This window comes from Culicoides brevitarsis, chromosome 1 (genome assembly GCF_036172545.1).
Source record: "Culicoides brevitarsis isolate CSIRO-B50_1 chromosome 1, AGI_CSIRO_Cbre_v1, whole genome shotgun sequence".
NCBI classification, from domain to species: domain Eukaryota; kingdom Metazoa; phylum Arthropoda; class Insecta; order Diptera; family Ceratopogonidae; genus Culicoides; species Culicoides brevitarsis.
Genome location: NC_087085.1, coordinates 38,899,416 through 38,922,188, shown reverse-complemented (window position 1 = coordinate 38,922,188; position 22,773 = coordinate 38,899,416). Strand labels below are relative to the sequence as shown.

Here is a 22,773-nt window from a genome sequence, read left to right as displayed (position 1 = left end):
AATTAATTTTTTGATTTTTTTTTTATTTTTAATATTTAATTTAATTTAATTAAATTATTATTTTAAAATAAAAAAAAATAAAAATTAAAAATAATTAAAACTATTAAAATCAAGTTCAATTTTTTAAATTTTTTTTTAATAATTAAAAATAAATTTCTTACCATTTGTTCGCACTTTCGAGCTCGATGCGCAAAAAATGCAAGAGTAAATGTTGTCATCACGATTCGCACTACAAGTACTAAAAACTTAAGAAATCAGCCAAAAAATTCATAAAAAGAAAATTTTTGAAATTCCTTACTAATAATTATCATTTGAGCTGATTTCCCTCTCTCAGTAACATTCAAGATCAAAAAATAAATTTGCAGCAATAAATTCACAAATAAATAAATCATCGAGATCATCAAAGACCAACCAAAAGACTCCTTAATGATCAACGTAATTTGTCTCAAACTCACATAAATTTCTCTAATCGAATCCATTTTAGAGTTCAAATAATTGCTGCGAATCGTCTCAATTGGAAATTTCATGTCATTTATTCTCCAAGACGATGAAAATTGATCAAAAAAATCTAAAATCATCGTCAATCGATTCGTGACAATTTCCACAAAAACAATTAAAAGCAAAAAATTTAAACGTGAAACAAGCGCGAATAAAAATCCTCCCAATCGAATTCCCAAAAGAGCTTCTGATAAAAAGGATTCCCATGTAAAAACTGCTGAAGCGCATAAAACTACAAACATGAAACACGAAATTGTTCTCTTGAGAATTCCATTTTCAGCGTCGTAGTCCATCGGTTTTTTGAGGTTATGTTTCAAGATGGCGTCGATGTGATCGATTATTCGGAAGATCTTTCGTTGTTTTTCCGTTGTGACAATCGATTGAATCCACGAAATTGTTCCTGCGGCACAACAGAGAAGGTAGAAAGCCAAGCTGATTATTGAAGAAACCGAATGTTTTTGCTTTAAAAGAATCAAAGAGTCTTTAATTATGAAAAAGAGACCGACGAGAGATAAAATTGTCACTAAAATTATTCGAAGAATTTTGCAAAATTTATTTTTGTTTTTGTGCCACGGAAATAAGAGAAATATTTTAAATGGAATTAGTAAAAATTTTAATCTGGATTCAAATGAAATTGAAACTTTGAACATTTTTAGCAGATTTTTTAACGCAATGAATATTAAATGACGACTGATGTAAAAAAAATTACATGTAAAAAAGATGTAACGATTAAATTTTCAATTAGATTAATTGAATTTGATAAACAATAAAATAAACATTAAAAAAAATTAATGTTAAATTAAATCAATTTAATTAAATAAAAAAATATAAATTAAAATATTTTTTTTTAATTTAAAATTTTTTTTATTATAGATAAATAAAATTCAAAAACAATTTTAAATTAATAAAAATTATTATGGACGAAATTGTTAAAAATACAACTAAGAATGCTCTGAAAATTTTTCCGATTTTCTTGAATGAAAATTTAATTTTTTTAAAATTAGTTTTTGTGGCTCTTTGTAAGGAAATTTCAAATTAAAAAAAATAATTTTTTAAGCCACGATTTATTCAAGATTTTCTAATTGATAATTTTGTAGCAGCGCAACTCCTTCGACTTGCACACCGTCTGTTAATTTTTTCGGCAAATCATCTTTTATGATGACCCAACCTTCGCCATTTTCCGTTTCAATACTGGATGGTTCGACAATTGCAACTGTTTCTCCGTGCACTTCTCGTATGTGATCTTTCAGTTTGCCCTTGACACGGAATACGGCATCACATAATGGACATTCTGTGGGTTTTGCGGGCATTCTCTTGATTCCTTGATGACTTTTCATGTGCGCGTTCATGTTGTAACGTTGTGCGAATTTTTGACCGCAGGTTGGGCAGGCGTAGGGTTTTTCACCTAAAATTAATAAAAATTAAAAATTTAAAAAATTAAATTAAATTTTAAAAATTATTTAAAATTATAAAAATTAATTCATTAAATTAATTTTTTTTAATTTTTTTTTATTAATTTTTATTTAAAATATCATTTAAAGAAATAATTAAAAATTAATTAAAAATTAATTTTTAACAAAATTTTTTTTTCATTATAATTAATTAAATAAAAAAAAAATTAATTTAAATAATTTAATTTAAAAATTAAATAAAATTTTTAAAAATTATAATTTTTTTTATTTTAAATTTAAATATTAAGGTAGTTAAAATAAATTTTTATTAAATTAATTTAAAATTAAATTTTATAAAAAAAAAATAATTTAATTCAATTTAATTTTATTTTTTTAAAAAATTAATTAAATTTTAATTTTATTAATTAATTTAAATATTTAACGAAAAAAAAATATTTAATTAAAAATCACAAAATTAATATAAAATAATATTTTTTTTTTTAATTTAAAAAGTTATACTTATTATTTTTATCGATATTTAATTTAAATAATTTAATAAAAAATTATTTAATTAAATTAATCAATTATAATTATTTAAATTTTATTTTTCAAAAAATTAATTAAAAGAAATTTTTAATTAATTAAATTTAAATTTTTATCGAAAAAATAAAAAAATTACCTGTGTGAACTCTCATATGTCGACTTAAATGCGATGTAGACCTCAAAGCTAATCCACAAATTTTGCACTTTTTTAACCGCACGTCATCATGTATCAACATATGCATATTAAAGGACGAATAATGAATGAATCTCTTGCCACATTGCGTGCACTGATACGGCTTTTCTCCCGTATGCATTGGCATGTGACGCGTTAACGCACTTTTTTGCGCGAATTTCTTGTGACATTCAGGACACTCGTTAACTCCAACATTCCGATGTCGCTCCGTATGCAAATCCAAGGCCTCTTGCGTCGTGTATCCCGCATTACAAATGTCACAATAAAACCTCCCTTGCTCGATATTTCTCGTGAATTTCCTTCCACGCTGCTTCGGTGTCAATTTTTTCACGATTTCTCCTTCGGATTGGTCCGAATCTTGTATCAGAACTTGATCAAAAGTGTCTTCTTCGTCGAAACTTTGTTCTTCCTCGTACTCAATCAAGTGTTCTTCTTCCATTTCTTCGCCGCCCACACTTGCAATTCCCGTTAATTCGCCAATTTCCGGATAAACATCCATCGCGTCTTCATCTTTTATCAACGAAAAGTCTTCTTCAGGGTCATCCAACTTCAATTCCATCGTTTCTTGCTTCTTGATTTTCTCTTCGAGCAATTTTTCGAGTTCGCGTTGCGCTTTTTCCGACAAAGTCAGACCCAAATCGTAATTGTTGATCTTTCCGTAGCACGATTCGCAGAGACAAACGATGGCTTTGTCCTCGTCACTTTCAAACAAGGCGAGATCCAGCTCAAATCCAAGCGCCTTTTGCACCAATTCGTACAGAAAAGTCCGCGAATGATCGGAAACGGTGTCGAAAACGTTGTGACGGCGAGATTTCAGGGCGTCGCCGCATATTAGGCAATTTAAATCCATTTCCATGCAATTTTCTGCCCTTGAAAATCGATTTTTTGCATGAAATTCTTCGAAAACTTGGATTTTGTTATTGTTTGTGTTATTTTTTTTTCTTGTCGAGATCGGAATTTTAATCGAGACGAGAATTTTTACCGACCCGAGGCACAGGCACATTTTTTTCGGTGCTCTGGGACACCACTGATAAGCCGTTATTATCAAAAACAGTGCGGCAAAATCAAAAATTGTTTAATTTTTGCTTAATTTGATGGATTTTTGGTCAAAATTGGAGCTTTGAGAGGTATTTGCTGTCAGTCATGACGGAAATTCAGGTAATTTTTTGTTAATTTCTGTTAAAAATTTAGAAATTAGCTCATTTTTCTTTGAAGAAGAAGGATTTTGTCACTTCAACGGATGCGGTTACAGAGGAGCGAATAATTTTAATTTAACGAAACATTTATTAAAACATGAAAATCCGAAAAAATCATAAAAAATTTTGAAAATTGAGAATTTTATGATGAATGCCCGGATTTTTCGTTGGATTTTTGAGGTCGAGAACGGGAGTTACTCCGATGACGTCTTTGGGTTCGAATCGGCTGAAAAAAAAATTATTTAAAAAAATTTAAATTAATTTTCATTTAAAAAAATTCTTACCGAAGAGTCCTGCTGACGTCCTTTCGCAACAATACGATGTAAGGCAACATCCATCTCAGTAATTTGACTCGCAGGAATTTCGTGCCCGTTGAAGATAATTATTTGTTCGGTTTGACCTTTTTTGATGAAAGACATTTTTTATTATAAATTTGGAATTTCGAAGAGATAAAATGGAAATATAAAACGAAATTAAAAATCAATGAGAGTTTTCATGAAAATTTATTTTTTTTAATTTTGATTGAAAAATCAAAGGTTTCTATGAAAAAATATTTTTACATTTTTTGCCAATTTTTTTTACCAATATGAAAAATTGCTTAAATGGTTTTATTTTTAATTCTCTTTAAATTAAAAATAAAAATTAAAATAAATAAAAAAAAAAATTTAAATTTTATAAAAAAATTTAAAAAAAATTAAAAATTTACAATTTTTTATGAAAAATAAAAATAAATAATTAAATTTGATTTTTAATTTAATTTTTATTTTTTCAATATTTTATTATTTAAATATTTTTTTTTTAATTTTAAAATTATTATTTTTTATTGCTCATTATTATTTTGTTTATTTTATTTTTTATTTTTTTTAATTTATTTATTATTTTTTTTATTTTTTTATTTAATTATTTTTTTTTTTTTTATTTTTATTTATTTTTTAAATTTATTTTAAATTTTTATTGAATTTTTCACTTCACTTCCATGAAATTTTAAATCGATTTTCATTGAAAACGCGGCATTTTCTTCAAATCAACTGCATTAAAGGAAATAAAGGCAGACAAAATACAAAAAAAAAACCATTAAAAAAAGTAATTTTGTCGTTTTTTAACTCATTTCGTGTGCACTTGTCTCGTATGTTTGTACTTTGTTTGAGTTTGTTTATATAAACATTCTACGTTTTAACATGTGTTCACTTTAATTCGAAAAAAATTGTCTATTATTATCGGTTAGAGTGGGTTAGAAAAATTTTACAAAAGAAAAAAATTCAAAAGAAATCAATTTTCAACGTTCGACAATATTTATTGTCATTGAATAAAAAAAAATTAATGCAGCTCCCTTAATTGACATCACTTTAATTTTCTTTCAACATTTATTTAATATTCACGTGCAAACAAACCACCCTCCCATTAAATCCCCACACATTATTATTATTATTGAACACATCAATCTAACACATTGTTGAACGTGAATTAATGTTCAGTTTTCGTTGACTACTCATCGTTTCCAGGCCAATGTTGTGGTTGGCTCGCGAGTGATTAATAAATTATTTAAGGCTCAATTTTGTCAGTGTTGAAAGCTTTTTTTAAGTTTTTTTTTTGTTCAGTGAAGGAATTACCGAAGAACAATGAAGACTGAGACAAATATTTGTCGGATTTGCGCGCGACCCGAGAAAACGACGATCAACGTAGATCAGATCGAGAAATTGCGGGAAAGATTATCGAAATATTTGAATATTGAGGTTAAGTCAGAAGATCCGTTGCCAAAAGCGATTTGTATAAAGTGCTTCCGAATGGTGAATTTGTTCCATGAGTTCGTCTTGATGAGTAGAGAGTCTCAAAAGGTAAGTTTTAATTTTTTCGAAAAAGGCTGAAGTAACGAGATAATTTGGCGACGAGAAAAATTTTTAAAAATTGGCGACGAGGATAAAGAAAAATAAGTGAAGGGATTATTTTTTAAATTTTGAATCATTTTAATCCATTAAAATTTTAGATCATTTTTAAAAAATTCTTTTTTTTTAAGAGAAATAAAAAAAAAAAATTTTTCAACAAAAGTTTCATTAAAAAGGTTTCTCTCATTATTTGATTGAGTAAAATACAATATATAAAAATTTAATTTTTTTAATTAAAAAATGATCAAAAAGTAAAAGAAGATTAGATTTAACTAAAAAAAAATAGATTCACATATACAATTTAAAAAAAACCATGTAAAAGCAAAATTTCACTCATTTTATCAAAAATTGTAAATTTTTGTGAGACTACTAAGAGTCAAGTTTAAGTAATTAATTATCAAGCTAAAGTAATTAATAATGATATGAAGAAAGCAAAAAAAAATTTTTTTTTTTGGAATTTTTAATTTTTTTTCATTGAAATTTTGTGTTATTCTCTTAAATTTATTTTTTTTTATTTATTTCTTTTATTTTCTAATGCTAATTTATTTAAAGGAAATTTTAATGATACTTTTTGAAAATCTTTTTTTTTTAATTTTTGCAATATAGTAAAAAATAATTGTAGCTGATTTTAAAACATATTGATTATTATTTAAAGCATCTATGAGTGAAAATTATTTGTTAAAGCCTTGTTTAAAATGTTAAGAACAAAAAAATCTTCAGTTTGATAAATTTTGAGTATAAATTTTTAAGTTTTAATTTAAATTTAACTTTTAAAAAATTTTGCAAAGCAAAATAATTTTAAAATAAAATTATTTAAAAATAAAATTTAAAATAAAAAAATTTAAAATTTTAAAATAAAATTTAAAAAGCAAAATAAGTCTCAAAATTTTAAATTCGAAATAAGTAAAACATTTTTTTTAGCTACTCAACCAAATTTCGACAAAATTAGTTTATTAAACCTTTTTTTCTTTACTTATTTTTATTTAAATAATTATAAGGGATTTCTGTAACCTGAAACACATTTTCTCATTGCATCGCCCTAAAATTAATCTCAAATTACCGTAATTTAATATCTCTACTTAATCACTTTTCAGATATTAAAAGCGGAAGTCAAGCAACAATCACAAGTGCAAAAACAACAAGAAATTGAACAAACAGACAATATTCCACTTGAAATCGATCCAGATATTGACTTTTCATCCTGTCACTCCGACGAAGAAGAAGAAAAAGGATTCGATTGCGAAAATTGTTGGTTCCATTGCAATTCCCCCGAAGAACTTTCGTCTCATGAAAAATCTCACAGCGAAGACACAAAATACGTTGCGCCTCCACGGGAACTCAGCAACTTCATTTGCGACAAATGTCCCACGGAAATGTGCAATTGGGAGCAGTACAAGCGACATTTTTGGTACAATCACACTTACAGCGTCATCAAATGCTCCCATGCCGAATGTCATGATTTGATTTTTCAAAATAGAGCAAAATTGAGAAAACACAACCAACTGAAGCATTGCACGGAAAAACCAACTTGTTATTTTTGTGGCAAAAATTATTCATCAAAGTGGGTTTTTTTGTTGAATTTTCTCAAATTTTTTTTAAATTTTAAATTTTTCGTTTTAGAGTTTCTCTGATTACTCATATAAGAAATGTGCATCAAAATTGTCGGAATAACAAGTGCAGCATTTGTGGAAAATCCTTTCAAACAAGTTACAATTTGAAAACTCACATGAAAAGTCACACACGAATCGCACAATTTTCTTGTCCGGAATGCAGTCGACCTTTTGTCTATAAGCATCTCATGAAGAAACATTTGCTGAAATTTCATCCAATTAAAGCTGAATGTTGATAAATTAAGTAAAATTTCTTTTTTGAAGAAAATTTTTAATTTTTTAGTTCAAAAAATTATTTAATTTTAAAAAATTAAAAACTACAATTAATAAAAAAAAATAAAGAAAAATTAATAATTAAATTAAATTAAATTAATAATACTTAAAAAATGATTTAAAATTTAACAAAAAATTTAAAAAAAATTAAAAAAAAAATGAAAAAAAAATTGTAAAAATAAAAAAAAATAAAACTACGAAAATATAAAAAAAAATAATTTGATTTTTATTTACTTTTTTTTTATTTACTCTTTGACTTGAAAATAAAAAAAAATCTTTAAAGAATTTTTCTCAAAATTTAAAATTAAAATTATGATTTTTTAATTCAAAAATATCAATAATTATTTTTAATTCACACATTTATTTTCATAAATTCGAAAAATTTATAATTAATTATTTAAAATAATTTTATGAAATTAAAAAAAAATAAAATTTTTATAAAAAAAAATTGAATTAAAGTTTTTTAATTAAATTAAAAATTATTTTTTTTTTTTAAAATATTTTTAAATTAAAAATTAAATTTTTCTTTATTTTTTTTAATTGTATTTTTTAAAATTTATCAAAAATTTAAAATTTTTTTTTATTAATTTTTTTTCCATTTTTCAATTTTTCTTTATTTTTTTTTAATTGTAGTTTTTATTGAAATTTTTATATTTTTTTAGAAATTATTTTTTTAAATTTTAAATAAATAATTATAAATTATTTAAAATAAAATTTAATTAATTTTAATTATTTTTTTTAAATTATTTAAAATTGAGATTAAAAAAAAAAAAAAAAAATCAGAATAATTTTATAAAATTTTATTTAATGAATAAATTTTAAATTAAATTATAATTTAATTAATCATAAAATTTAATTTAATTTAATTTAAAAAAAAAATTAAAATTAAATAATGCGATTTTTTTTATTTAATTAAATTTTGCATTCGACGAAAGACATTAGTACCGTATTTCCTTAATTTTAACCCACACGAGTTTTCTTTCGACTGAATTACAGTAGTAGGTAATTCTCGACTCGCAAGAAAAAACAAAGTTTTAAAAGCTTCATTTGCTGTCGAAACGCGGACCTGAAATTACTAAAAATTATCAAAAAGTGTAGAGAACCATTGAAATTCGCGATAAAAATAAAAATTGTGTAAAAATTCGTAAAAGTTGTGCGAATTTCGTGTCTTTACCGGTGACGAAAAATCTGCGCATCCGAAGCGTGGGTAAATAAAAAAGTTGAATTTTTGACGATATCTGCAGCAGATAGAACAAATTTTATATAAAACAACATGGATGGACCTCCAAGATTTCGTGGAAGAGGCCCACCAAGGGGCGGCATGATGCGTGGCGGGTAAGAAAAATTTTCGCTTTATCGATTTTTTTTTTGGTCGCCATTTTGTGATGTTTTTTCAATACTGATAATTTATTTTTTTTTTTTCGTTTTTTTTTAGCGGAAGAGGAAATCGAGGAGGAGGATTTAATGGGCCTCCTGGTCCAATGATGGGAGGATTCAACGGACCTCCGCGACGCGGATTTGGAGGTCCAGGAGGACCTCGTCCCCCGATGAGAGGATTTATGCCTCGCGGCGGAAGAGGAATGAATCGCGGCGGAGGACGTTCTTTCAATAATTCTTCATCGAATTCTGATGGGCCACAAGAAAATGGCAAATCTTCGACAAATTCGAATAATGTGCAAGTACCGACAACAGGTCCCGCACAATCGCAAACGACAAGCCCGAATGCGAACGCATCGACAAATCCGAGTACGCAACAATCAGCGACAGCAGCAGCAACGACAACGGGATCGGGAGCAACGCCTGCTGCAACCAGCACGAACCAAACTTCGTCGTCGACGTCGCAAAATCAATCTGAATCCAATAGCGGTGGCGAAAGATATCAAGGCAGAGACAGAGATAGGGACAGAGACAGTAACGGGTATCGCAGCAGAGACGGATATCGCGGAAGAGGATCTGGTTATCGAGGAAGAGGCGGAAATCGCGGCGGCGGCGGATACAATTCAGGCGGAGGACCTCCCATGGGAAACAATAGTTACGGTCAAAATTCCTACGGAGGCGGCGGAAATTATCGCCAGGGACCTCCCATGGGCAATTCTCCGCCAAATCGTGGTCGAGGCGGATACAATCCGAACTTAAGTCGCCCGCAATACGACACGAGACAACCCTCGAACACGACAACTGTGACACCGATTAAACGAGGACCTCCCGGATCGATGCCAGGAGGACCCGGAGTTGGGCCAAAACGAGGGCGTTACGATAACGGACCAAATTCGGGAATGCGAGGACCTCCGGGAGGAAATAGAGGACCTCCGCCAACGGGATATAATGGACCTCCGAATCAAATGTCGTATAATCAGGCGCCGATGCCGCATCACGGAGGTTATTCTGATCCCGCAAGTCAAGTTCCTGTTGATCCGTATGCACAATCGCAACATGGAAGTTATGGAGCTCCCGCGAGTCAAGGATATGCTGCTGCGAATGGTTATGGTCAGCAAGGATATGGCGCGACAGCAGCTGCGGGATATGGAACGGGCACGGAATACGATCAAAGTCAACAATATGCCGATTATAGGTGAGTTTTTGCATTGAAAAATTATTTATAATTAATTTTTTTGTTAGAAAATTCATTTTTTTAAATCGAAAATGAAAAGAAATTTATGAGTTTGCGAAATTTCCATGAATTTTTTTGATATTTTAGAATTTTCATTCGTTATAAATATCGTAATATTTTATTTTTTTTTTAATTTTTGAAGAATTTTTGAAATTTTGATTAAAAATTTTAATTTAAATTTTATTTATTTTTTTTTTTTTGAAATTTATTTAAAAAGGATTTTTTTTTGCTTTAATAATTTTTTAAAAGTTTTTTACGATTTTTTAAAATTCTCTTTTTTTAATTTTTTTTTTTATTTTCTTTATTTTTTATTATTTTATTTTTAAAAAATCAATTTTAAAATTAAAAAAAAAATTTTATTTTCTAGATTTTCATAATTTTCTTATTGATCAATTTTTTTTTTAATTTCCCTTTAATTTTTTTTTTACTTTTTTAAAAATTTTTATTTGTAATTTAAATAATTTTCTTCATAAATAATAAGAAAAAAATAGTTTTTTTTTAAATTGAAAAAAATAAAAAAAAATAATTAAAATTGAGATTTCTTCCTCAAAAATAAAAAAGAAAAACAAAAAAAAATTAAAATTTTAACTCTTCTATGAAAAAAATAACTCATAAATAGGGCAAAATATAAAAAAACCTTGAAACCTTATCTCGACATTTCACAATTTACTGATAAATTTCATAATTTTAGTCAATCGTATGGACAACATGACGCGCGTTATGCGCAAACAAACTACCAAGCCGACTATAGTCAGGGATATTCGCAAACTGGCGATTACAGTGCCGTAGCGACAGACCAATATGCCCAACCGCATTACGATGACAGATCGGGAACATATAACGCAGCAGGATATGGTAAGTACTGAACAATTTTTTACCCCAAATTACACAATTGCCCCTTACTTTTGCACACTAATCCGGCTTTTAGTCTCTCGACACGAAAAAACGCGCGATAAGAAATTTTTTGAAACAAGTTTGAACAAGAAAAAACAAAAAAAAAAGAATCGCACAAGAAAAACTTTTATTTATAAAACAAATCAATCATTCATATTTTTTAGACGCATACGGTTATGGTAAAACAGATCAGTACTCAGGTCATGCTGGTTATTATTAAACATAAAAAAAACAAAGAAAAAAAAAATAAAAATAAATCCTTACACAAAATATTGAATGAATGAAAGAAAGAAAGAGATCACAGAAAATTCAACAGAAAATAAAAGAAAAAGAAAAATGATGAAATATTGCCAAGCAACTAGATAAGCAACAACATCAAGGATTCATACCCGATAAATAAATGTAGCAAAAAAAATCTACATAAAAATATTTCGTTTAAAATTTTTCATCGTAAGTGTTCAAAACTAAAAAAAAAAATTGTATGTAAGAAAAATAAAGTATAAAAAAATTAATCATTGAAAAATACAAAAAAAAAAAATAAATAAAAAAATATTCATTATTATTTTATTCGGGAACGTACATAATTAAGCAAAAAATATTAAAAAAAAATAATATTAATAAAATAAAAAAAAAACGTAGCATTTTAGTTTTAAATCCATAATAATTTTAAGATTCCTGAAAGAACTTTGAGTTTTAATTGTATAAATTTCCAATCTCATAAAAAAAATATTAATAATAAAATATTAAAACAAATAAAAAAAAGATCTGCATTCGATAAGATATTTAGCTCAAAGTAAAACTTGTAGGTTTCCCACCATTTTATTGCATGACGTTCATTACACGAGTTCTGAGTTTTTTTTATTAGGTTTTACTGAAAATTACTTTGAGAATATACATATTAGAAATGAATAATAAAAAAATACAAATTTAAAATTATACCTAATAATATTAAATATTTAATAAAAATAATACAAAATAAAGTTGAATACAATTAAAACAGAATTGAAGAGAATTTTATTTATTCTTAATTTTTATTTTTGAAATATTTATTTTTATTTAGAAAAATTATTAAAATTAATACTTAAAGAGTGAATTATGAAATCCTTGATAAATTTATAAAAATAAAATAAATAAAAAAAATTGATAATAATCATCTAAAGTGAAAATATAAAAGTACAAAGTAAGTGACATAAAAATATTTAAAATCAATAAAATATTTCATCATTTGATAATAAAAAAAAAACAAATATTTAGTACAAAAAAAAAATAAATAAATAAATAAAAAAAATAACGATATATACAAAAAACATACAAAAAGAAGTGCACTTCTACATTAAAAAAAATATACGAGCAAATCATCTAATAATATTTTATAAGAAAAAAAATACTTTTACAAAAACAAAAAAATTCAATCCATCAAAGTGTTCGAACACGCATAAAAATATTTATGAAACAAATATAAAATTCTGAAAGCAACATATATTTACAAAAATAAAGCCAAAGGATACCCGGCTGTGATGAAAAAAAAAGTGAAAAGTAGATTTAGAGAAAAAAAAAATAACAAACTCTTTTTCAAAGAGTACTCTACAAAAAAAAATAATGCTAACAAGGAAAAAACAGCAACAGGTATAACTTTAATATTAATTAAAAAAAACTAAATGGATATACCAAATTAAAAAAAGAAAATATATGTAAGTATAATAAAAAAAAAATATTCAAGTTCAATTTTTTGAGCATTGAATATAGTAAGTTGATAAATTTAAAGTAATTAGTCGCAAGAAAAGTACCGTCATTGAGTTTTAAAATATCTTTAAATTTTAACTTTTAATATAATTAAATTTGAAAAATATTTTAGTCCAAAACAAGAAAACGAATAAAAAGTTTAAAATCATAAAAAAATAATAAAGGAAATACGTGAAAGTTTAAATTGAAAAAAATAAAAAAAATAAATATATAGTGTGATACGAAATTGTAAATTATCATCTCATAAAAATTAAATTTATTTATTAAAATTATTTATTTATTTATCATTAAAATTAAAATAATCATGAAAATTAAAAATAAGTTTAAATTTCAATAAAAAAATTAATCAAAAATTTATAATAATGTTTTGAAATGAAAATAATTAAATATTTTACATAAATACCATAAATACATATAAAAAAAATATAGAAAATGATATTTTTTTAACATTTTGAAGAAAAGAAAAAGTTATTTTGATTAATTTTATTAAAAAAAGATAATTAGAAAAAACAATTAAAATACGAAACCTTAATAAATTTTACGTTCAATTTCATTAAAATTACTTTACGTCCACAATTAAAAATTTTTCTTACAATAATTATTTAAATAATTTGCAATAAAAAAATGACGGTACTTTAAAAATTTGCTTAATTTTTAATAATTTTAAAATCATAAAAAAATATTTATTTTACAGGATTTTTTTTAAATTTCAAAAGAAAATTTTTACAGATCAACATTGATAAGAAAACTAAACGAGAAAGTTCTATAAATATCCAGAACGGATAAATAAAATATTCCTAAATCATGGAGAAACATGACTGAAAAATACAAACAATAACTGAGTTGAATGATGGTAAATAAAGCTGAGCAGACACTCAAAAGAAGAGTAAACAAACTTTATTGACTTACTAAAAATAAAATAAAAGTAGAAAAAAATATTTTTCATTTTATCATACATTTTTAATGATTTTCAGTTGATTTTAATTTAAACCATTTTTATTTTAATTTTTATTTTTTTTTAAGTAAAAATCCTACAAATTTAAAAAAAAAGTTATAAAAAATAATATACCTACTTTCCCATTAATATTTTATATAAAAAAAATAAAAATCTGAAAATATTTTAAAATTCCTAAAGCTTTTACCAAAGAAAATTTTAATAGAAAAAACATTTAAAGAAATTCAAAGTCTCGTAAAAAAAGTTACATGATCTCTTTAATAAAAAAAATTTCCAAAATAAATTTTGAAAGCGAAACTACCAAAAAATCATAAAAGTAAAAATTTTTGACCAAAGAACAAAAATTAGCCTTGAATAAAAAAAAACAATAATATTGAAAAAAGAACAAAATCAAACCAGCATGAAATAAAATAAAAATAATTTCTATTGAGCCTGAATCCGAAACTGTGATAAAAAAAATCTGTGATCAAAAATATTTTTTTTTTTTTGAGTAGAAAAACGTACCAAACGTCGTAAAATTAATTTTTGACCAAATTTTTTATTTTTGATATTTTTTTTTAGTTTTTTTTTACCTTCATATAAAATTTTAACTTTAACAAGATTTTTTTTCAGCAAAATAAAAATAAATAAAATTTATATTAAATAAAAAAAAAATATTTTTTTTCTTCAATCAATCTTTAAGTAACTCATGTTTCGTCGCACAAACACAATGAAAGCTTCACATAAGATGATAAGAGATTTTTTGACATAAACCAGTTCTTCACTTTAAGTGTTGTCAAAAAATCCAAACAAAAAATGACTTCAATAAAATCTTTATTTTCTTCCATTGAAAAGCCATTTTTCTCTCTCGAAGTCACGCCAAAGGAAAATTTCACCGATGTCGATCTTCACGACCTTTGTCCTTTATTCGTATCAACGACGTGGATTAGCGACTTTAATCTTCGCTACGAATCGATAAGCAACTCGCCCGCAATGCTCATGGCTAAAAATTTAAATGCGAAAAATGTTCCCGTGTTAACTCATGTTTCTTGTTTCAAGCTAACTGAAGCTCATCTCGATGAAATTTTGGAAAATTCTATCAATATTTTTCCTTTAAAAGGAGATTTTAGTGCTGAAAAGCAAAATTACGAATCGCCGCTTGAATTAATTCGCGAGATTCGAGCGAAAAAAGGAGAAAATGTGACAATTTTCACTTCTGCTTATCCAAAATCGACCGAGGAAACTGAAAAATCCGACATGAATTTCTTGAAAAGCAAAATTCAGGCAGGAGCGGATGCGATAATCACCCAAGTTGTCTACGATTTTCAGGTTTTTACGAAATTTGTGCAGATTTGTCGCAAAAATGACATCCAAGTACCAATTATTTGTGGAATTTTTATTCCCAACTCGTTCGTTGGACTTCAAAGGATGCAAGAATTAACAAGACAAGAAGTGCCTGAAGACTTGATGAACGAATATCGCAAGTTCGAACATGACGAAAAAGGTTTCAAACGACTTTCAATACAAAAAACTGTCGAATTAGTCGAAAAAATCTTCGAAAACACGAAAAATGAGGGAAAAATCGGCGTTCATTTCTTCACGATGAACAATTTCGAGCTCGTACGAGACGTTATTTCACAATTAAAAATTTAAAAAATAAAAAATTATTTTCGGGATGATTTAATTTTATTTATTTTTCCTTATTTTTACGCGAAATTTGTTTTTTTTTCTTAATATTTTTTTTAATAACTAACTTGATAACTTGAAATATTTACAATGGAACAAAATACGTGGCAATAAAAAATAAAGAGTTTCGTTGGATAAAAGTCAATAAAAAAAATGGGTTCAAAATATAAATATGAGGTTTAAAAATTGAAAATTTTGCTAAAATCAAAAAATTTGAACTATCACTCTAACAATATTTTGGATTTTTTCCCAATCGGAAGAATCAAGGCGTCTCCGTGACGACTTTTAAAAATTTTCTCGGTGTCATTTCTTCTTTATCCGCTGTGCGATCCATTCTAGTCCCTGATACAAGCTAAAAAAAATTAATTAAAATTAAATTTTTGTAATAAAAATGGGAAATATGACTCACCCTTCGCCAGTTAAAGCACAACACGATTGGATATGCCATTGGTGTTCCTTAATGGATGTTAGATCTAACTGCTTTGATATTTCGGCAGCACTCATTGAGCCTTTTAAATCCTGAAATTTGAAGAAAAATGTGGTTAAGGTAAGTTTTTGAAGTTTTTTTATATGGAATTTATCAGAAAAATTTATTAAAATATCGATTTTGAGGAAAAATTTTTACAAATTTAAATAAAAATTTTAACTTTTAATAAATTTTTAATTTTTAAAGATATAAAAATTTTTTAAATAAATTTTCTTAAAAAATATTTTAAAATTACTTGAACAAAAGTTGATTAAAAATCTACTAAAATTGTACTTTTTTGTAAGAAATTATTTAAATGATTACAAATTATGAGTTTATTTATTTTTAATAAAATTAAATAATTAATTTATTTATTAAATTTAATTATTAATTAATTAAATATTTAAATTAAATTTTAAAAATAAAAATTAAAAAATATTAAAAAATTGAAATTAATTAAATTTTTTTTATAAATTAATTTTTTTCGTACAAAAAGTACAATTTTAACGAATTTTTGTTAAATTTTAACTCTAAAAATCGAAAAAAAAATTTTGAGCACTTAAAAAAAATTTTTTTTGACCCAAAATGACCTTTTTAATCAATTCCCATGCTTAAAACCCCGAAAAAAAATCTAAAATATTTTTCTGACAAAATTCTGATCCGCTAAAAATCACTCACTTGCTTATTGGCAAACACTAATAAACTAGCTTTGGATAAATCTTCATGTTGTAACATTTTATAAAGTTCCTCTCGCGTCACAGTCAATCGTTCTTTGTCTGTTGAGTCAATTACCATTATAATAAACTGCGAAAAAAAAATTTAATTACTTCCAAGAGATAAGAAAAAATTGAATAAAAAAAGTTACTGACCTCTGTGTTTGTGTAATATGTGCTCCATGCCGAACGTAAGCTCATCTGTCCGCCCAGATCCCAAATTAGAAAGTGTAGATTTTTCCAGACAATCTAAAAAAATATCAAATAACGACATGAAATTAATTAATTAACGGAATCAATAAAACGTGACTTGGTTATTTTTAGCTTTCTAAGAGGATTTGCGATGAAATTGAAAGCGCCTCGTGTTGCATTTGCTTACCTCTTCGACATTCGAGCCAATTGTGGGACTTGTGTGAACAACTTCATTCATCAGAAATTGGTACAAAATTGTCGTTTTTCCGGCATTGTCCAGGCCAACCATCACTAATTTGTGTTCTGAAATGAAAAAAAATAATAAAAATTAATTTTTAATAATTTTTTAAAGGATTAAATTTAAATTTTTTATAAAAAAAATTATTTAAAAAATTAATTAATTAATTTTCATTGTCTACAAAAATAATTTAAAAAAAAATAATAAAAAAAATTAATTAATTAAATTATTAATTTAATTTAATTAAAATTATTTTTTAAATAAATTCAAATTATTTATTTTTTAAATTTAATTAATTTTTTTTTCATTATCTAAATTTAATTTTTTATAAATAATTTAATTTAATTTTAATTTTAAATTTTTTTTAAGTAATTATTTTAATTAAAATTATTTTATTTTTTTTAAATTTATATTTTTGTTTATTTTAATATTAAATAAAATTTTAAAAAATCATAAATTTTCATACAAAAAAAAATTAAAGCAACAATCGATTACTTGTCTTGTGAATAATTTTTGAGCCACGTTTGACGCACATTTTATGCAACGACCTTGAATTCAAGTCACACATACACAAAATTCATTTGAAGGCAAAAAATGTATTTTGTCACTATACCTCTAGCTATGTGGGTGTTTGAAAACAACAAAAAACAGCTGAAACTAACTTAAAACTGGTCTTATTTGCGAGTTACTGTTAAATAATAATTTTGATCTGGAGCAAAGATGGATTTGGTTCAATAGTTTTATCAAAACAAATTTGTAAAAATAATTATTTGTCATCGTCTGGCAAACAAGAAATGGGTGTTGAATGACGAATTTAGGGCATTCCCATGTATGTAAAGCAAATTTTGTAATAATTTCACTCATTTTGCGAGGGAAAAAAATAAATGTTACTTTTTAACTCTTTTTTATTCGTATTTAAAAAGTTGCTGAAGCGGAAAATTTGGGTAGATCATAAAATAATTTAACAAGCTTGTTGGTTTATGTTATTAAGTTATGAATTTTTCAATGGATGGAGAGATGATGTTCAATAAGTGTTCACTTTATTTCGTATTTGATAAAATTTAAATAAAAAAAAAAAAATATTTTTCGAAACTTTTTGTTTAAAAAAATTTAAATCAATCTAAAATTGTCTTTTAAAAAAATAACTAAAAAAATATTTAATAAAAATATTATTTTTAATTTGAAAAAATATTATTTAATTTTTTTTAATTATTTTTTTATAATTTTTTTTAATACATGATTGTTAAATAAAAAATATTTTTTAAAATTTTAAAAATTTTAATCAAATTTTTTAATTTTTTAAAAAGTTTTTGTTTAAAAAATTAATAAAAAAAATTAAAATAAAATTAAATTAATAAAAAAAAATAAATAATAAATAAATTAATTAAATTAATTAATTAATTTAAATAATAAATTCTAATTTATTTTTTTAAAAATTAAATTTTTATTTTTAGGATAAAATTATCGATCGATAATTTAAAAAAAATAATTATTTTCGATAACTTTTTTAAATTATTTTTTTAAAATAAATCTTTAAATCTTTTTTTTGGCTCATTAATCAAAAAATGAAAGAAAAATGACTCATTTTAGTGTCAAACAACCAGCATTTTATATTGTTTCATTAACACTTGACCTCCAAAAATAATAAATTTTGATAAAAATCACAAAAAATATTTTTTTCAAGAACATTAATTGAACATCTCTGACCCACATTAAACTCCCCATCATCTATTCATACACAATTAGACCGTTTCAAAGACCGTTTTGGTGAGTATTTAATCCCACAATGAATGTTATTCAAAAAAAAAATTGAAAAAAAAAACAAGACAAATATTTCAAAAAAAAAATCGTCTTTGAATAATTTTGCGTGTCGTTATCACCATTTACTCCTCACTTACTACTAGTTCACTTGTTTATTTATCGCGTAACGTGTGTCAGATTTTTATTATTATTTGAACATTGAATAGAATTGCGAAACAACCTTATTGACTCAGTCACCTGTGAGAATGATTTTTGTCGTCACTTGAATTGTTTACTCCAAAAAAATTTTTTTTAAGTGAACGAAGAAATTCGAGACGAAAAAAAAATAGAAAGTAAGACAATTCGAAGACAATAAAAAATTGTTTTGTATGCGAGACGACAAGTGCGAGTAAGAAAACAAAGAAAACTCGAATTTTTTTCTTAAAATCTGTCAAAAATTTCTTACCTTCGTTCCCGAAGAGACTCCACAACTTTGAAAATAATAATCCCATGTTAAAGCTTTGCGTTTCCTCGTAAAATATGTTCAACTAATTTTAAGATAAATAAAGTTAACAAATTAAAAAAAAAATCACTTTCACTTGAGTTTTATTGTTTTGATTTTTTCTCGCAGGAATTTTCCTTTGTGAGAACAGTTTTAGCTTGAATTTGATAATTTCCAGCTTCTGGAGGTCATTTTAGACTCGGAATTTTGTTTATTTTTTGCACTGAAGTGATTATTTTTGATTTATTTCGATTAATTTTGGTGCTGATTCCTTGCTTGCTAGCTATCTATTGTTTTAGGGTTCCAGAGTAGGTAATATAGTTGAATGTGTCGCACAGTGTTCTGAAAGGAAAATTTTTTGGGTCAAAAAATTATTTTTATTTTTTTTTCTTTTTTTATTTAAATTTTTAAAAATTAAAATTCCAAAAATTATGCAAAAAATAAAAAAAAAAATTATTAAAATTTTTCAGAATAAAAAAATAAATTTAATGAAAAATTTCATGATTTCAAGGTAATTTGGGCTTTTAGTTACAATTAAGTCTTAAAAAATTATTTAATTTAAAAAAAAATAAATTAAATTTTTCAAATTTAATTAAATAAATTTAAAATAATTTTTAAATAAATTAAAATAAGTTTTTAAAAATTTATAAAAGTTTGTTCAAAATCTAATCACATTAAACATATGATTATAAAATTTAATAAAAAATTTTAAAATAATAAATAAGAAAAAAAAATCAAATATTTTATCTTATTTACTTTTTTAAAAAATATTGGTCAAAAATCAATCGAAAAATGAACAATTTCTTACATTTTTAAATTTTCAAAATATTTCATAAAAATTTCCCAAAAATTATTTTTAATTTTTTTTTTCTTATTATTTTAATTAAATTTTGGTTCTCTCTCGTGCTTTCTTTAAATTAATTACGTACGTTAAATAAATTCTTTTTTTTATTTTTTTTTTTTAATTTTATATAAAATTTAATTTTCAGGAAAATTCTATTAAAAAAAAATAAAATTTTAAACAATAAAAAATACATTTAAAACACTGTGACATTTTGAGACGAATAAAATTGATAAAAAATTCCAAAAATTTCAATTGACACTTGACGAAATGATTTGAAATTGAAATCTCAACTGCCTTGCCGCTGAAGGAATTTTCAAGCAAATCGTGGGTTTTAGTCAAAAAATAGTCAACAAAAATGGAGCCAATGACTTTGGGAAGTCCTACGACACAACATCAGCACAGTCCGGGTATAGAATTTCTTGAATTTCATTTAAAAACTCGATTTTTCAACTTTTTCCTTCAATTTTAGCAAATCAAAGCGGAGTTCTTCCCGGATTTTTGCTTGGCGAGCCATCGCATCAGCAACGCACAAACACATTTTCGCCCACAAAAAAGACACTTTCCTTCGTGACGTCTCCCCAAAGCGGCATTCATCATAATATGTACGCCTCGCCGCCGTCATCGTCGCATCAAGACTCGATGAATCCGCGTTCGCCCTTCAATCAATCGGGAATGGGACAACAACAACAACTCCAGCAAACGAAATTGTTCAAATATCATCCGACGTCGCACGATAACAGCATAAATGCTCCCCCAGCAGTCGATTTGTTCGATTCGCTGCGTGATGAACGTTCGTCGCCGCCAAAAGCGCAAGGAATGAATGTCACAAGCCCGTTTCATCAAAGTCAGCAACATACCTTGCAACAAAGTCAATTCGGCGAATCGTACATGGACAACAGCGGATTTAACGTTTCGCGCGTCATGTCGCCCATTCAGAACGCTTCGATGCACGAAAATCGCTCGAAAGCGCCTTTCAATAGTTTTTGGGTGACAGTTTTTGGATTTCCTCCGTCGAGCGTTGCCACAATTTTATCGCATTTCGCGCAATGCGGAACAATTGTCGACAAAATGTTCTCGCCACAGAACGGAAATTGGATTCATTTGCGTTTTTCGAGTCGGATTGAGTGTGACAAAGCGCTGAATTACAACGGGAAAATTATTGCAAACGGGTTGATGATTGGAGTCGTTCAGTGCACGGATCAGTCGATCATTAATGAGGACGTATTGAGAGAAGATCGCGAAAATATCACGAAAATGCGACCTTTGTCACGTGTTACTTACGATACGACGCAGAGCCCGACAAAAGTTGATCCGCAGGTGTTTGCGCCAAAAATGAATAATGGGATTGTTAGTAAGGCACTCGATATGTTCTTTGGATGGTAGATTTTTTTTTGTAATGAGAAATTTTGTTAGAATAATTAAATTGAGAAAATAAAACGATTATTTTTTTTGTATGAAAATTTAAAAAAAAATATGAATAAAATTGTCAAATTAAAAAAAAAATAAAAAGTTTTTAAAATTCATTTTTTTTCTTTTCATGAAAAATTTAAAAAAATATTTTTAAAACAATTTATTAAACAAAATAATTTAGTAAAACAATAATTTAGTAAATACCTAATTTAAATTTATTTATGCTCTATAAAATAGGGCTCCAAATTTAATTTGAAAATTTTGTTCCAAAATTAAAGTTTAATTTGTTTTTTAAACAGGTATTTTTATTTTTTTAATACATTTTTTACTTTTTCATGAAAATTTTTATTTTTTTAGGCCTCATAGATTTTATTCGAAAAAGCGTTATGAAGCAAATGTTATGAAAAAATTTGTGAGAAAGGACTAAATATTTATTTCCAGCTATAAAATTTATCAAATTTAGGTTGAAAAATTATTTTGGATGGTTCATAACGATATTTCATATTAATTAAAAGTACCTTGAATTAGCAAAGCAAATTCGAATTGTAGTATATGTTTGTTAGTTTAAGAGAAATTATTGCCAATTCTTCATATGCTGGACAAACATATAAACACAATGTACTAAAAATTACAAAAAAGACTTTTTCTAAATTTTGCGTTTTCGATGTACAGGAGCCATTTAAAGATGTTAGCGAAAAAAAATTTAAGTCAAAATCCTTTTATTATGAGGGCTCACATACCGATTTTTCAAAATTAAGCTAGATCACGGTTCTCCGTCTCAAAAAGAAGGTTTTGATGTTAGAAACAACTTTTGTTTTGGCCTTTTTCTAAATTTTGCGTTTTCGATGTACAGGAGCCATTTAAAGATGTTAGCGAAAAAAATTGATTAAAAAAATTTAAGTCAAAATCCTTTTATTATGAGGCCTCACATACCGATTTTTCAAAATTAAGCTAGATCACGGTTCTCCGTCTCAAAATGAAGGTTTTGATGTTAGAAACAACTTTTGTTTTGGACTTTTTCTAAATTTTGCGTTTTCGATGTACAGGAGCCATTTAAAGATGTTAGCGAAAAAAATTGATTAAAAAAAATTTAAGTCAAAATCCTTTTATTATGAGGGCTCACATACCGATTTTTCAAAATTAAGCTAGATCACGGTTCTCCGTCTCAAAAAGAAGGTTTTGATGTTAGAAACAACTTTTGTTTTGGACTTTT

At 25.6% G+C, this 22,773-nt stretch overlaps 5 protein-coding genes and 1 long non-coding RNA gene across 6 annotated transcripts; 3 read left to right on the top strand and 3 right to left on the bottom strand.

The window, feature by feature from the left end:
- Positions 1-1,375: 1,375 nt before the first annotated feature.
- Positions 1,376-3,562, bottom strand: LOC134829356 (zinc finger protein 771-like). The gene is made up of 2 exons (XM_063842407.1): positions 2,569-3,562; positions 1,376-1,903 (listed from the first exon to the last, which is right to left on the bottom strand). The coding sequence occupies exons 1-2, from the start codon at positions 3,479-3,481 to the stop codon at positions 1,563-1,565; spliced, it is 1,254 nt and encodes a 417-aa protein (XP_063698477.1). The 5' UTR covers positions 3,482-3,562; the 3' UTR covers positions 1,376-1,562.
- A 407-nt stretch (positions 3,563-3,969) lies between these two features.
- Positions 3,970-11,002, bottom strand: LOC134836810 (uncharacterized). The gene is made up of 3 exons (XR_010162326.1): positions 10,844-11,002; positions 4,106-4,221; positions 3,970-4,047 (listed from the first exon to the last, which is right to left on the bottom strand). It is a non-coding gene; the product is annotated as an uncharacterized LOC134836810 (long non-coding RNA).
- On the top strand, positions 8,599-11,784 carry LOC134836808 (RNA-binding protein FUS). The gene is made up of 4 exons (XM_063852040.1): positions 8,599-8,922; positions 9,023-10,159; positions 10,890-11,053; positions 11,257-11,784. Exons 1-4 carry the CDS (start codon positions 8,861-8,863, stop codon positions 11,310-11,312), a joined length of 1,419 nt encoding a protein of 472 aa, XP_063708110.1. The 5' UTR covers positions 8,599-8,860; the 3' UTR covers positions 11,313-11,784.
- A 2,705-nt stretch (positions 11,785-14,489) lies between these two features.
- LOC134827559 (uncharacterized) lies at positions 14,490-15,446 on the top strand. The gene has a single exon (XM_063840271.1). The coding sequence runs from the start codon at positions 14,586-14,588 to the stop codon at positions 15,420-15,422; it is 837 nt and encodes a 278-aa protein (XP_063696341.1). The 5' UTR covers positions 14,490-14,585; the 3' UTR covers positions 15,423-15,446.
- LOC134827570 (ADP-ribosylation factor-like protein 5B) lies at positions 15,434-19,599 on the bottom strand. Its single transcript, XM_063840281.1, has 6 exons — positions 19,271-19,599; positions 17,014-17,129; positions 16,791-16,883; positions 16,600-16,725; positions 15,865-15,974; positions 15,434-15,807 (listed from the first exon to the last, which is right to left on the bottom strand). The coding sequence occupies exons 1-6, from the start codon at positions 19,314-19,316 to the stop codon at positions 15,759-15,761; spliced, it is 540 nt and encodes a 179-aa protein (XP_063696351.1). The 5' UTR covers positions 19,317-19,599; the 3' UTR covers positions 15,434-15,758.
- An 817-nt stretch (positions 19,600-20,416) lies between these two features.
- Positions 20,417-21,673, top strand: LOC134836934 (nucleoporin Nup35). Its single transcript, XM_063852220.1, has 2 exons — positions 20,417-20,557; positions 20,620-21,673. Exons 1-2 carry the CDS (start codon positions 20,506-20,508, stop codon positions 21,531-21,533), a joined length of 966 nt encoding a protein of 321 aa, XP_063708290.1. The 5' UTR covers positions 20,417-20,505; the 3' UTR covers positions 21,534-21,673.
- Positions 21,674-22,773: the final 1,100 nt, after the last annotated feature.